Source organism: Astatotilapia calliptera, chromosome 11 (genome assembly GCF_964374335.1).
Source record: "Astatotilapia calliptera chromosome 11, fAstCal68.1, whole genome shotgun sequence".
NCBI lineage: Eukaryota > Metazoa > Chordata > Actinopteri > Cichliformes > Cichlidae > Astatotilapia > Astatotilapia calliptera.
The window spans coordinates 38044826-38057906 of record NC_137432.1 but is presented as its reverse complement, the minus strand read 5'-3'; the positions used below and the strand labels follow the sequence as shown (position 1 = coordinate 38057906).

General features: G+C 47.7%; 1 protein-coding gene across 1 annotated transcript in view; it reads left to right on the top strand.

The window, feature by feature from the left end:
- The window catches only part of nek11 (NIMA-related kinase 11), a 43747-nt gene that overhangs the window by 16609 nt on the left and 14057 nt on the right, over window positions 1–13081 (top strand). Inside the window, 4 exon segments of the mRNA XM_080308656.1 lie at window positions 5394–5674; window positions 7453–7612; window positions 7883–7947; window positions 9110–9236. Coding sequence (XP_080164782.1) covers window positions 5394–5674; window positions 7453–7612; window positions 7883–7947; window positions 9110–9236 — 633 coding nt within the window.

Below are 13081 nucleotides of genomic sequence, written 5' to 3'. Positions count from 1 at the left end.
ACAGTGACGCTCTCACACAGACAACATGATGCAAGCAGTGACTCTCCTGAGCTCGTCTCCTCTGAGGTTTTAGGAGCAGCTGTGTGACCTCCATCGTCTCTGCCACACCTGGAGTTTCTGTTTTCAGTCTCTGACAGAACACGCTCAGGTTCGTTCAGCACAAACTTCCTGAATTCACCTGAGATCTGCTCCAAAGGTTCGTACACACCTGCTTCGGGTCCTCGGAGTCTTATTCTTGATCTCCCCCAGTCGCGGTTTCTTTGCAGCAGCTCCTCAAAGCCGAAGGCTCTGCCTCCTGTTCTACTTTTAGAAACTCTCGAAACCACAAATAAATCAGCAGTCTGAGAAAGAAGTCCTTTATTAGGTTGATGAGGAACTGTGAGGTCTTTAATGTTATGATCCTGATTATTCAGGACTACATGTGGAAAAAATCTGCAGTTAACAGGAAGCCAATGAGAAGAAAAACGCCTGCTGTGGCATTTTGGTTCAACTGAAGACGTTTCAGGGAGCTTTTAGAGCAGCCCGATAATACTCCCATCATTTCTCTCGTGTCCTGTGAACTCATAATCTGTCTGAGTGATTGATCAGTGTGCTCAAATGTCTCAAACTGCTGCCTGTGCTCGTCCAGCCTGCTGAGGCTCTAAAATCTTACTTCCTGTTGTGCTGATTTATCCACTTCCTGTTAAGCTTTCCCTTCAGCAGGAAGTTGTAGGAGCCAGCTGGGCGGCCTCTCGGAGAGGCTCAGACGCTGGAGGATGCATTGAGATAAAACGATCACCTGAGGGACAGGTGGAACGTCGCAGCAGGCCAGAGGAAGCTTCACCTGGTGACGTGTTTGAATCATTTATGTCTGAAAAGTCAATCAAAACGATTTGTTCTCTTATACCAACAATTTATTATGCTCAACAGCAACTGTGCAGGAGTGAAATAGACATATTAGACGACAGGAATAAATAAAAAAGCAGGAGAAAGGAGCAGGAGTGTTTGAAATCAGTACAAAGAGTTAATAGAGTCTGTGTGAGCGTCCTGAGTGATGAGGGTCACTCAGATTGGTGGGCAGGGGTCGGGGGAGAAGCTGTTAGTGAGTCTGGAGGTGTGGCAGCTGACTGACCTGAGGCGCAGACCAGAGAGCAGTGGGTCAAACAGGTGGGGGGCGGGGTCACCTGTGATGGCCCTGGTTTACTTGAGACAGGAGGATCTGGCGATGGCCTCCAGGTGTGTCAGAGGGCAGCCAGTGATTTTTTGGGGGGTGCTAATGACCCTCAGTGCAGCCTTCCTGCTCTCAGTTGTGGCCCCTGAGTACAAACACAGGAGGATCACGCTCTCCACTGAGGAGGGTAGAGCAGCAGCTCTGGGGTTGAACCCTGAGCTGTAAGCTTGTGTATCTCACCTGGCTCCGCCCTCGGCCTCTGTAACCTCTGCTCACCTTGCTCACATCATGTTTCTGTTCTTAATGTTGCCTCACAGAAAGAAGGTCCTGAGTTCAAATGCAGCGGGAGCCTTTTGGTGTAGTTTTTGTTCCTCTGGTGCTTTTATTACAAACATCATGTTTGATGTCACCAGATGGAAATCGTGGAGTCCGAATAAAAGGAACTACTTCATCTTCATGTTACTGTAGCTCGCTGGTGGGTGTGTCTCCTGCTGACTGTCAGGGTCAGAGTTCATTTGAGTGACTGCGAATCTCTCTATGACTTCTGATTGAAATCCTTCCTTCCTTCCTTCCTTCCTTCCTTCCTTTCTTCCTTCTCTGGTCTCGTTCTGGTTTACAGTTCAGGGTCGGAGCTTGTGTTTCTCTGCTCTCAGCCAAACAAAAACACACGATCTCAGGAGCATCTGAGCGTCGCACTTCAAACATCCTTTCTCCGTAGTTGCATAGCAACGGACGGTCGGCGCTCCTGGCTTGGTGAGCAGCTGAAGAAAAGCCCCTTTCAGTGCACATCACAGTGAGGGCTCAAAGAACTGAATGAAATAGATTTTTTTGCCCATAAATTATAAATTCAGGCTGTGAATTTGATTTCCCAGCAGCCTTTTGGCTTTAACGTGAAATCAAAGGCAGTAACGGCGCCGCTGAGCCGGTAGTTCTTTGAACGGGAAGCTTCTCCCCTGTGTTGGCTCACATTTGTGACCCTCTAAAATGAAGCTGAAGACAGCGGCTTTAACAGAAATCAGTGGGAGTGTCCTGTGGGTCTGCGTAAACTGAATGGATTCAAATATCCATCCATCTTCATCCGCTTTATCCGGGGCCGGGTCGCGGGGGCAGCAGCCTAAGCAAAGAGGCCCAGACCTCCCTCTCCCCAGCCACCTCCTCCAGCTTATCCGGGGGAACACCAAGGCGTTCCCAGGCCAGCCGAGAGATATAATCTCTCCAGCGTGTCCTGGGTCTGCCCCGGGGCCTCCTCCCGGTGGGACATGCCTGGAACACCTCACCCAGGAGGCGCCCAGGAGGCATCCTTGTCAGATGCCCGAACCACCTCAGCTGGCTCCTTTCGATGTGGAGCAGCAGCTGCTCTACTCTGAGCCCCTCCCGGATGGCCGAACTTCTCACCCTATCTCTAAGGGAGAGGCCAGCCACCCTTCGGAGGAAGCTCATTTCTGCCGCTTGTATCCGCGATCTCGTTCAAATATCCTGAAATAGGAAACAGAAAAAACAAAAGCGGAAATAGGAAAAAATAGGTTTCCAAATGCACAAGGGAAGTGTTTCTGGGGAGACAATAAGCCGACGGACCAGTGTGCTTTTGCAGCGTTTTTCTTATTGCTGGTGTTTTCTTAAGTTGCAGTCCGTTTGGCCTCTCAGGGCCACCGTAAATCCCCTAGATCGTTTTAGGGCACGGTGGTGAGCACTGTTGCCGCACAGCAAGAAGGTCCTGCCCATATGGAAAAGAAATAGTAAAAACGTATATGATTTACTCATGAAAGTGGCCACTTTCACATTACTTTCATATATTGTTTTAGTAAGTATCCAAAACATACAAGTTTCATTATATAATTTTTCAAGGGATCTTATATCTATTTTTACTCTTGTATGCTTTTCATACAAGTTTCACACAAGACAGATACAAACTTTATAAGATTTATAAATATCTTTTCCATGTGGGTGAGTTCAATTCCACCATCAGGCCGGGTTTGCATGTTCTGTTCGGCTTCCTCCCACCATCTAAAGTCATGCAGTTAGTGCGGATAGGTTAATCGATTAATCTAAATTGTCCGTAGGTGTGAATGTGAGTGCGAATGGTTGTCTGTGTGTTGGCCCTGCGACATGGCGACCTGTCCAGGGTGTACCCCGCCTCTCGCCCTATGACAGCTGGGATAGGCTCCAGCGGCCCCGCGACCCTGAAAAAGAGAAGCGGATGCATGGATGGATTTAACTTCCGCGTCTGACAGCTGTGATCACATTCAAATAAGTTCGTAGTAAAGACCCACTTGTTGCATTTCTGTTACAGGAAACTAACAAGCTGCACGTTCGAATCAGTCGTGAACTTTTTGAATAATTTTCTGGTGGGACACAGAAGATGATCCCAACATGTACGCGCCCTGACTTTGTTTCAGATCAAATCGGTGGACGTCATGTGTTATCCAGTGTGATGTGATGCAAATCAGCACAGTGTTAGTGAGGTCACAGAGGACCGTGCACCTCTACAGGACAAGAAGCCTTTTGGTAGCAGTCGCCCCCTGCTGGGCATTAAAAATATTTCAGGTTAAAGGTGTGTTGGGTTCATTTCTCACCTTTGTTAAAGACGAGCACCAGAGTGCAGACGGAAGTTTACTTTGCTGTTTTAGTTTCTGTGGAATAATCCTGAGTAAACGTTAAGTACTGAAGTGAAGTGTATCACAGCACGGGAGGGTTTCTAAGCTCATCCAAGTTGACGCACACGACATTCAGAAAAACCAAAGCAGCAACAAAAAACCCACAAAAAGCACAAAAAGGCAAAAAACTACAAAAGACTGAAAAGCAGCACAAAGCCTTTTCGCCTCAGTCGTGTGCAGGATGAAATCAGAGCTCACGTCTCTTTGATCCTTCTGTTCTGCTTTATGAATCAAAGCTCTGAGATTACAGATTCATGGAAGTGTGTGTCTCTGAGTGTGAGTGTGTGTGTCAGTTGGATGATGACTGACACTCTGCTCATCCACATCACTGATGTGTCGTCAGCATCGACAGCATCCAGCTGTTTTCCTTCACCGCGGAAAGTCTGCAGCTGTGGCGCAGAGACAACGACGCCCCCGTTCCCTGAACTAAAAGGTTCAGGCGGGTTCAAGATGACATTTCACAAACAGCGCGCTCTTGTTTTATTTAAATTTTTGCCTTTTCTCAGGAGAAAAGATTCAAAAAGGAAGAAAGGAAAAAATAATGTGACAGGTAAATGGAAATGTGACCTGATTCCTGCATTAATTAAAATGACAAAAACAAAACATGAAAACAAGAAATGATAGAACAAGAGTGGAGCTTTACTAAAGTACACCGCCACTGCTCTGCTACAGCCCCACAGACTGTACAGAAAGGATGGACACAGTCACCGCTGTGCCATGTTGCAACATGATGCTGTAACTCCTCATTTTAATGACGTTTAAACTGATGAGTTACAACATGAAGCTGCCATACAGCTGCTCTGAAGCCGAAAACTCGCCGTACAGGCCAAAACTGTTTTATTTCTGACATCACAGGAGGATGTTGGTGCTTCTAAGCTGCCTTCAGTTTTCAGGCCAGGACTTTTTGCTTTGACAGCAAACCCACAGCTGCCTGTGATGACATCATCAGTCACCCAGACGTTTAACGAGGGGCTCGTATGCGATAAATAAGATGGGATAAAAGAATTTTGAACGGTGCCTCGAGTGGAAAATAAACCGTCTTACTGGTATTTTAAGATACCAAAGTTACTACAGCACGTGTCCGGGCCAGTAAAATCACATAATCACAGTAAGCAGGTCGTATTTTAACTGAGGAATTTCCACTTTGACCCCGTGCTGCGTTTCTGCTGTCTTCACAGCAGAAAGTGAAGCCGAGGGGGTGAGAGCAGGGAGCTAATAAACCAGAGCCTCCATTTCGCCTGCTGACCTGCTCACCAATTTAACAAGAGCTGGAGAGACGGCCTGCTCGGTGAGCAGCAGCTGATTACCTCCCTGAGGGGGAGCGGTTTGAGACCACGCTGCTCCAGTTTTTAGCTTCGTGCTGACATTAGCAGTCTCTCCCTCTGGATGTGACCACCAGTCTTTATTGCAGAAATATCATCGCTCCACAAAGTTCTTACCCAGTACGCTGTGTGCATCCTTCAACTTTAAGGCACTGGTTCACATTGAAACGTTTCTAAAAGCTCCCTGCCGTGAACATCATGAACGCCATCAGTAAACAGGTGCTTCACACCTGCAGAACGTCCCTCTGACCTGTGTCTCTCATCTAGGAAGGTGCTGAAGCAGATTCCTCTGGGTGACCTTCGACCCGACGAGACGGTTAGAGCCACTCAGGAGGCCCAGCTGCTGTCTCAGCTGCACCACCCGGCGATACTGACCTTCTACCACAGCTTCCTGGAGAGAGCCGCCTTCTGCATAATCACAGAGTACTGCCTGGTAACAGGAACCAGGAGCACTCACAGGGAGAGACTGAATCCCTTTGATCCAAAACCTCACTTAACAAAAATAATCTCAGTAAATTCAGTTGGACCTTCAGTGTTCAGCAGTTACAGTCGGCCGCCAGTTAAAGAGGCCACGCCCCCAATAATGCAACCATCAAGTGTTAAAAAACAAACGTGTGAAGGATTTAAAACAGTTGCAGTGACCAGAGGAAACTAGTCTTTGTTTGCTCCTGTTTGAACCTCACTGTTGGAGCCTCAAGTGGACGTTAGAGGAACTGCAGGCTTTGCTTTTCTGCTTCTTATTTATAGCTGAATGTAGATCACTCACAGTAGCTAACGTAGCTAACTACACCAGCTTGTTTGAATGAGCGTTTTAAGTCCCAGAGAGACATGTGGTGGTAAAGTCTTTTCTTTTGGTAGCATTTCAGCATGCTTGGGTTGACTGTTCTCCCCCACTGCCGGCATGGTTCCCATTTTCAGCCTTGGAGCTTAAGGCTTGATTGAAACACTGCCTGTTTTTGGGAGACACGCCTGATGTGGGTTCAAACTCTCGGTCATCTACCACGGGAACATGGGTTTGCGCTAACTCGCTGTCCTTCTGTAATGCGCAGAGTTCAAGCTGCCTTAAGCCAACCTGCCCGACGCAGCTGTTAGAGTTCGTTCCTGATCGGGTTTAAAATGCCTCCCTGTCTTACGTTTCTTACACCTGCATGTCTGGTTTGTTTGGCGTTGCAGTGAAACCGAGTGCTCTCTTTGTCCGGGGCCGCCGTGCTCTTCAAAAACATCCTCACCTCAGTCACAACACATGAGGAAGTAAGAATGAAGCAACCGTGACAAAAGCTGCAGATCTGCAGGTTTGCATCAGCGAACGTTGGGCCTGTGGAGAGCCCCTCTGTCTGATAAAGACACAATGAAGCAACAGCCTGAAACCGAACCCCCCGCCCCTCCCTCCACGCCATCTTTCACGCCTGCTGTCTCGATGACACCAGGTGCCGTCTTCACACTCAGCCTCTCCACTAATGACTCTCACGCTGCCTTCATCTCCACTCGTGTTTTTCTCTGCCTCCCACACTCGGAGTATCCCCCTCGCCCGCTCGTTTACGTCACCTGACGGCGATCCTCCCCCCTCATTACCCAGCTCTCTCCCTCCTCCCCCGCCTCCTTCAGCATCTCCTGAAGATTTGAATCACTGCTGCAGAACAGTTCACGAAGCTTCCCGTGCTTCTGTGCTGCCAACCGGCTGGTTTTCTGTTCTACAAACACACAGACTGAACAATATTTAGGCCTTTTGTGAGGATTTAGTGTAATTCAACACACTTAAGCATGAACAGGCTGCGCCTTTGGAGATCTTAAGAGCTACTGTTTCTGTTCACCCCATTACCCACAATCCCCTGCAGAGCTGTGGACGACTCTGAGGCATTGCTTCAGCCTGATAGAGTGAGCAGAAAAATCTGATTTGACGAAGAAAAAACCGGAAATCACATCGTCTTATAAAATCCAGAACTGAGCAAACAAAGCTGGAATCACAGCAACGTAAATGTCACGTTTGAACTTTCCTTTAATATCTCAGTAATCTGACTATAATCGTCGGCACATCAGCGGACGGGCTGCAGTTAGCTGCTGCTGGCAGTTGGTGCGGCTCCTTTTAATTGCATCAGTCTGACAGAATGTGAACACGCCAGGCTGAGAGCGAACAGCAGTACCGACCTGTAGCTGGAGCTTCAGCCACACGTTAATGAGCTGCTGGAGTGAAGCTCTCTGGCTGCAGGCGCCCCCAAACTGGTCTGCTGTCAAAGCTTCCTTCATTTCACACAGAAGCTGAGACGAAAGCCTGAGCCACTCAGGAGCTGCTACTGTGGAGTGAAGTGTAATGACACATGCACTTCAGTCAATGAGTGACGCATCACTTCCTCCTCGCTGTGCCCTCAGGATCGGGATCTGGACTGTAAGATAGGAGAGGTGAGACGAGCTGGGCGGAGCCTTCCTGAAAGCCAGGTCGTTGATTGGCTCATCCAGCTCCTGCTCGGCCTTCGCTACATACACGACAGGTGCAGAGTTTTCTATTATTTCCTCTAAAGTCGTCTTTGGCTTTATATGTTTGTCCTGTTTCTGAAGCGAATCTGCTCCACATGTTTTATCTGCTGACACTCGGTAGTTAAGTAGAAACACGTTTTTGTGGTTTAATGAGATTCTAGGTGACAACAAAAAGTCACAAAAACAGTAACATTTGTAGCTGGTTAATATTAGAACAAATGATTGCAGATTGAAGTGGCTTCAGTCTGCAACCTGCATTTTATCCGCTGTGCTGCTCTCTGCAGGCGGATCCTCCACCGAGATCTGAAGGCCAAGAACATCTTCCTGAAACGAAACCTCGTTAACATCGGTGAGCGTCCTCTTTGTGCTGCTGCTGCCGCGAAGGCTTGCGGTACTTTCCTCACGTTTGTGCGTGTATTACAAAACTGTCTGCTGCCTAAAAGGGCTTCTTCCTCTCACTAACAGCAACAACAACAAACAGGGCCGCAAATAGAAGCGTGCTTCCAGCTAACGAGTGGGTAGTAACGCGGGAGGAAGTGGGTTTACGCTGAGTGTGTGGAGTGTAAACTCAGCAGATTGTTGCTGCTGCTGCCGTCTGCAGTTTTGAACCAGAACTCTGTGAGAGTTTAGTTTACCAGCTGCACACACGGAGCACCGACGCCACAGAGACGCTGCAGATCTACTGTGCAGTCATGTGAGCGGCGTTACGTTCGGCACAGTTAGTGGTTTCCAGTAGCTGTCAGCAAAGGTGTCGTCTCACTGTGTCACGATCAGCTTTATGTTAATCAGATATTCAAATACATCAGCGTAGAATTAGAAGTTCCAGATCTGTATCCACAGATCTGCTCATTCACTCATTGGCTGTTGCTTTGGAGCTGTCGGGGTCAGTAGCGGACACTCTGGTCCATTTCCATTGGATTAGTGCGTTCTCCAACTTTAAATGTTCATTGTGTGTTTCACAGCTGAGCGACCGAGTGTCTCTGACTCTCCGCGGCTCCGTTGCTGCTACAGAAGTTATTTAAACCTCTGACGTCTCGGCTCAGGTGCTCTTCGTGGTCTCAGAGCGTGATGTTCCCACGTCGAGCTCTGAAGAGCTTTTTGTCGCTGTTTGAGGGCTGCTGGAGGTGAATAATGCAGCTTTGCTCTTTACAGACAGAACAAAAAAGCAGAAGACTTGGAAGGAAGCGGGTAAATCGTTCAGGCCGAACCTGAAGCTTAGGAAAGGGTGAAACCGGGTCTGAAGCGTGGTGCCGGAAACCTTCACTGCCTGTGGGACAGCTCATTGATTCTTTATGATTTCTGCAAAGCGTGGTGAGGATCACGCAGGTCTGTGGATCGTTCAGTATCTGTGGGATGTATGTACCTGTGACGTTATCGGCCCACCGTGACACAGAGCATGTGTTTGGCGTGTGCAGGTCCAGGTGTTCACGGACCTTCTGCAGGTTCTTTAGATGTTCAGATTCAGTTTAACAGCAGATCAGTCATCAGGATGATGCTTCTCATGTTTCCAGGTGACTTTGGTGTTTCCTGCCTGCTGATGGGATCATGTGACCTGGCCACCACCTTCACAGGGACTCCGTACTACATGAGCCCAGAGGTGCTGAGCCACCAGGGCTACGACTGCAAATCTGACATCTGGTAACCTTTTAAAGGCCCCGTGTGCAGTGTTGGTATTAATATTCCTTTTTGACTGGTGCTCAATTTTGTATTTTCAAAATAGAATTAAAATAGTTGTTATTGGTTATTATAGTTATTTTTATCAGGCGGATGATGTGTGTCTCATGTTCTGCCTTTGGACCTTGTCTCCTTTTCTTCTGACCACACATTTGCAAAGCTCAGCTTAGTTTTTGGTCGTTCGTGACGTTTCGGGTATTTAGTGTCGGATCAAACCGCTTCGGGCGTGATCAGAATCTTTGGCCGGTTTGAAGTTTTTAAGGATTTGAGACCGACTCTGAGATGAGGAGTGTGGCTGCAGGCTGCTGTCTGTGTGGAAGCTCTGAGCCTCCTTCAGACAAAACATGTTCTTTGTCATTGTGAAACAAGATGAAAGGGATTCAGATAAAAAGCCCAGACCTCGGTTAAAGGGAATTTCACACCAGCTTTGTGCAGCTTCATTTCCCTCTGCTGTGATTGGTTCTGAGCTGGAGGCTGTACAGGTGCATTGTGGGAAGGGCTGATGGAGGAACGCCTGCAGGTGGAGAGCAGGAATTCATTTAACTGCTGCTGCTGCAGGAAGGAAAGCGAACGGGCTGCAGTCAGAGACTTTCCTGCAGATTTTACCCACAGATCCAGTTTTCACGTTCTGTACCTGAGGAGGAGTGGAGAGGCGCGGTGCAGGCTGCAGTATAACGAGGAAATGATGCTGAACAGGACACACTGGTGTAAATCACACCACAAATTGTAAATCCTGATATTTTTGTCATCCAGGTTGCTCGGCACAGTTGGTGTACATTTAAGTTTTAGGAGGATAAAGGCGTGCGTTTGTTGTCCCTGCGGTCTGAAGCGGTCCCTGAAGAAGGCGTTTGTTCCACAGATGTTTGTGCAACTTTCAAATTGAATCTGTGACGCAGCCGACTGAGTTTAACATGCAGAGAGGCCTCTGCCAAGATCCAGCGAGGACGAGATGAGCCTGATCTCGCTTGCATCCTTGACGGCAGAGAAATAATCAAAAAGAGCTGACAGCAGCAGGCGGGACAGCGACTCAGACACGCGTTCAGTCGACGTGTGGAGCGCAGAGGTGGCCTGACAGGGTGAAAGATGAGACGGAGAGAGCTGCTCCGGGAAGTCAGCGTGGGACTGACGTTTCCAGTTCAGGACCGAAATATGCTTTTATTGTGATGTGTGATGTAATCACATGTAATCACGTGTGTTCGGTGAGTGATCGGTGCAGACTGTGCACAACAGGAAATGAGGGAGAATAACAGACAGTGCTCTAAATGAATCACATGAACGTTTTCAGTAACATTACTGCAGTAAATTCAGTAATCACATTACAGTCACAGTTATATAATTACTCATGTTACAAAGGCTCTTCAGGTATCTGCACGCTGGGTGGACAGGAATGCTTTCTTCCTGCAGCTGATTTCAGGTCTGTGCTGGTGGAGGAGAGCGGCGGAGCCGTCACATTACTGTTACAGTTACTGTGCAAAAGCGCCGACGCACAGAGTGCTGTCAAAGCTGCAGCAGGTAACAAAGCAGCGACGAGCAGTCAGCACCTGTTCGTGCGTCCACGGCTGAATCACCGCGGCGCTCTGATGCGTCTGGGTCGGTTTTCGTCTTTGCTTTGTGTTCGTACATAAATACTAAGAGATTGATCGCGTGTGTCCTCGTTAGGATAGGGATTCGTGTTGGTGTGTGGAATTTGTTCCTCTAACTGTTAATCATGTGGTAATGCATGTGTGGTCCTTTTAAGGAGTAACGTGAAAATGATGTAACAACTGGTCTAACGAATCTCCGGCGAGGAGCTGAGTAAACAGCCGTCTGAACCACAGCGATCTCTCTCACCAACACCAGTTTGTGTTTATACCAAAGTCAGTGTAACTTTTAACTCGAATAACTAAACATAAAAATATTTACAAGAATATTCTTATGCAAATTTTAATGATGTGACTTTGATTCAGTGTTTCTCAAATCATCAATATTATTCTCTGTCTCGTGCTTTCAGTTGAATTTTATTTAAATCACAGGAACAGTCACTTCAAGATGCTTTATATCGTAAGATAAAGATCCTGCACCCCAACAATCAAACTTTGGCGACAGCGGGAAGGAAAAACTCCCTTTTAACAGGAAGAAACCTCCAGCAGAACCAGGCTCAGGGAGGGGCGGGGCCATCTGCTGTGATTGGTTGGGGTGAGAGAAGGAAGACAGGATGAAGACATGCTGTGGAAGAGAGACAGAGATTAATGATTAAATTACATTTTCCTCCTCAAACACAGGAGATCCAATCTCACACACACACACACACACACACACACACACACACACACACACACAGACACACACACACACACACATAATAACATAATATAATATATATATATAAATCTCTGTTCCACACTTAACGCTATTCAATCAGCTACGTAATTTATTGCTGCCTGTTTTACAAACTTACTGGTGACCAGTGCTTCCCCTCAGCCTCGTGCTAAACACACCTGTGGTACCTGTTCTAAAGTTCTACCTGACCTTGTCCTCAGGTTTCTTAGACATTTTCAGAAAACTTGACCTCTGACCTTGAGGTCGACGCCCCTGTGCTGTCAGTTTGAAAGTCCTACATGATTCCATTCTCCAGTTCAAAGCCGTGTGTCCGCCCGGCAGATTAGCGACAACAACCCATCAGTAGAATCGATGGGGTGTAACAAACAGTGCACAAGACACAGAACAGAAACATACACAGTTTTTACATATTTCCATCAAGGACAATGGTTGCCAAAAGCAGAGTACTGTACCGTTATTACATTAAATAAAATTAAATACAGATAACAGGCAAACCCACGTTTAGTGTGAATCGGTTGATAAAATAGTGCAAGATACAGATGTAAACATCTGTGTTTGTTGGGAGCAGTTCTGATTGTGCAGTCTGACAGCTGCAGGGAGGAAGGACCTGCAGAAACGCTCCTTCATGCATCGAGGATGCACCCAGGTACCTATAAGAGTCCACTATGTCCACCGGTGTCAGTGTGGTGGGTCTGCGTCTCCGGAAGTCCACCACCAGCTCCTTGGTTTTCCCGGCGTTGATCAGCAGGTGGTTCTGCTGACACCAGTCCACAAAGTCCAGAGTCCACTGTCTGCACTCTGAGTCGTCCTCACCTGTGATGAGGCGACTATGGCAGAGTCGTCAGAGAACTTCTGTAGGTGGCAGCGTGGGGAGTTGATGGAGACGTCTGCGGTGTAGAGGGTGAAGAGGAACGGTGCCAGCACAGTGTGGGGCCCCCGTACTGCAGACCAGTGTGTCAGAGACAGCCCTGTGTCCTCACATACTGTGGGCGTCCTGTGAGGTAGTCCAGTATCCACTGGGACATGTGGTGGTCCCCTCCTGATAGCTCCAGCTTGTCTCTCAGAAGTCGTAGAAACAGTCTATGTTTATGTGTGAGTAAACACTATAAACATTATAAATAAATAGTAGATTTCTACACATCGCATTTAGAAATTTGTCTGCTTTGAAACTTTTTCTGCTCCCGTGCAGCAGGTCATCCTTCTTTATCCACATCTGCATATCTCTGCACAGAGAAGGAAGCAGCTGTTTTCTTTTTCTTGAAGTCAGCAGCAGGCTTTGAGCCTCCTGACACTTTCCAACTGCTTTGTTTCTCTTTTGTTTCTTTACTCAGACACAGCGGGATTTAGAAGCTCAGTGAAAAGTCAGAAAGGAAATGATGTGGCTCACGCCGCTGCACGTAGGGCCATCCCTAACGCTGAAAGTGGAGGTGAATTTGTTTGTGCTGTAGACGCTTTCTAGATGGAGCGCTAAAAATTAGAGAGGGAGGTAC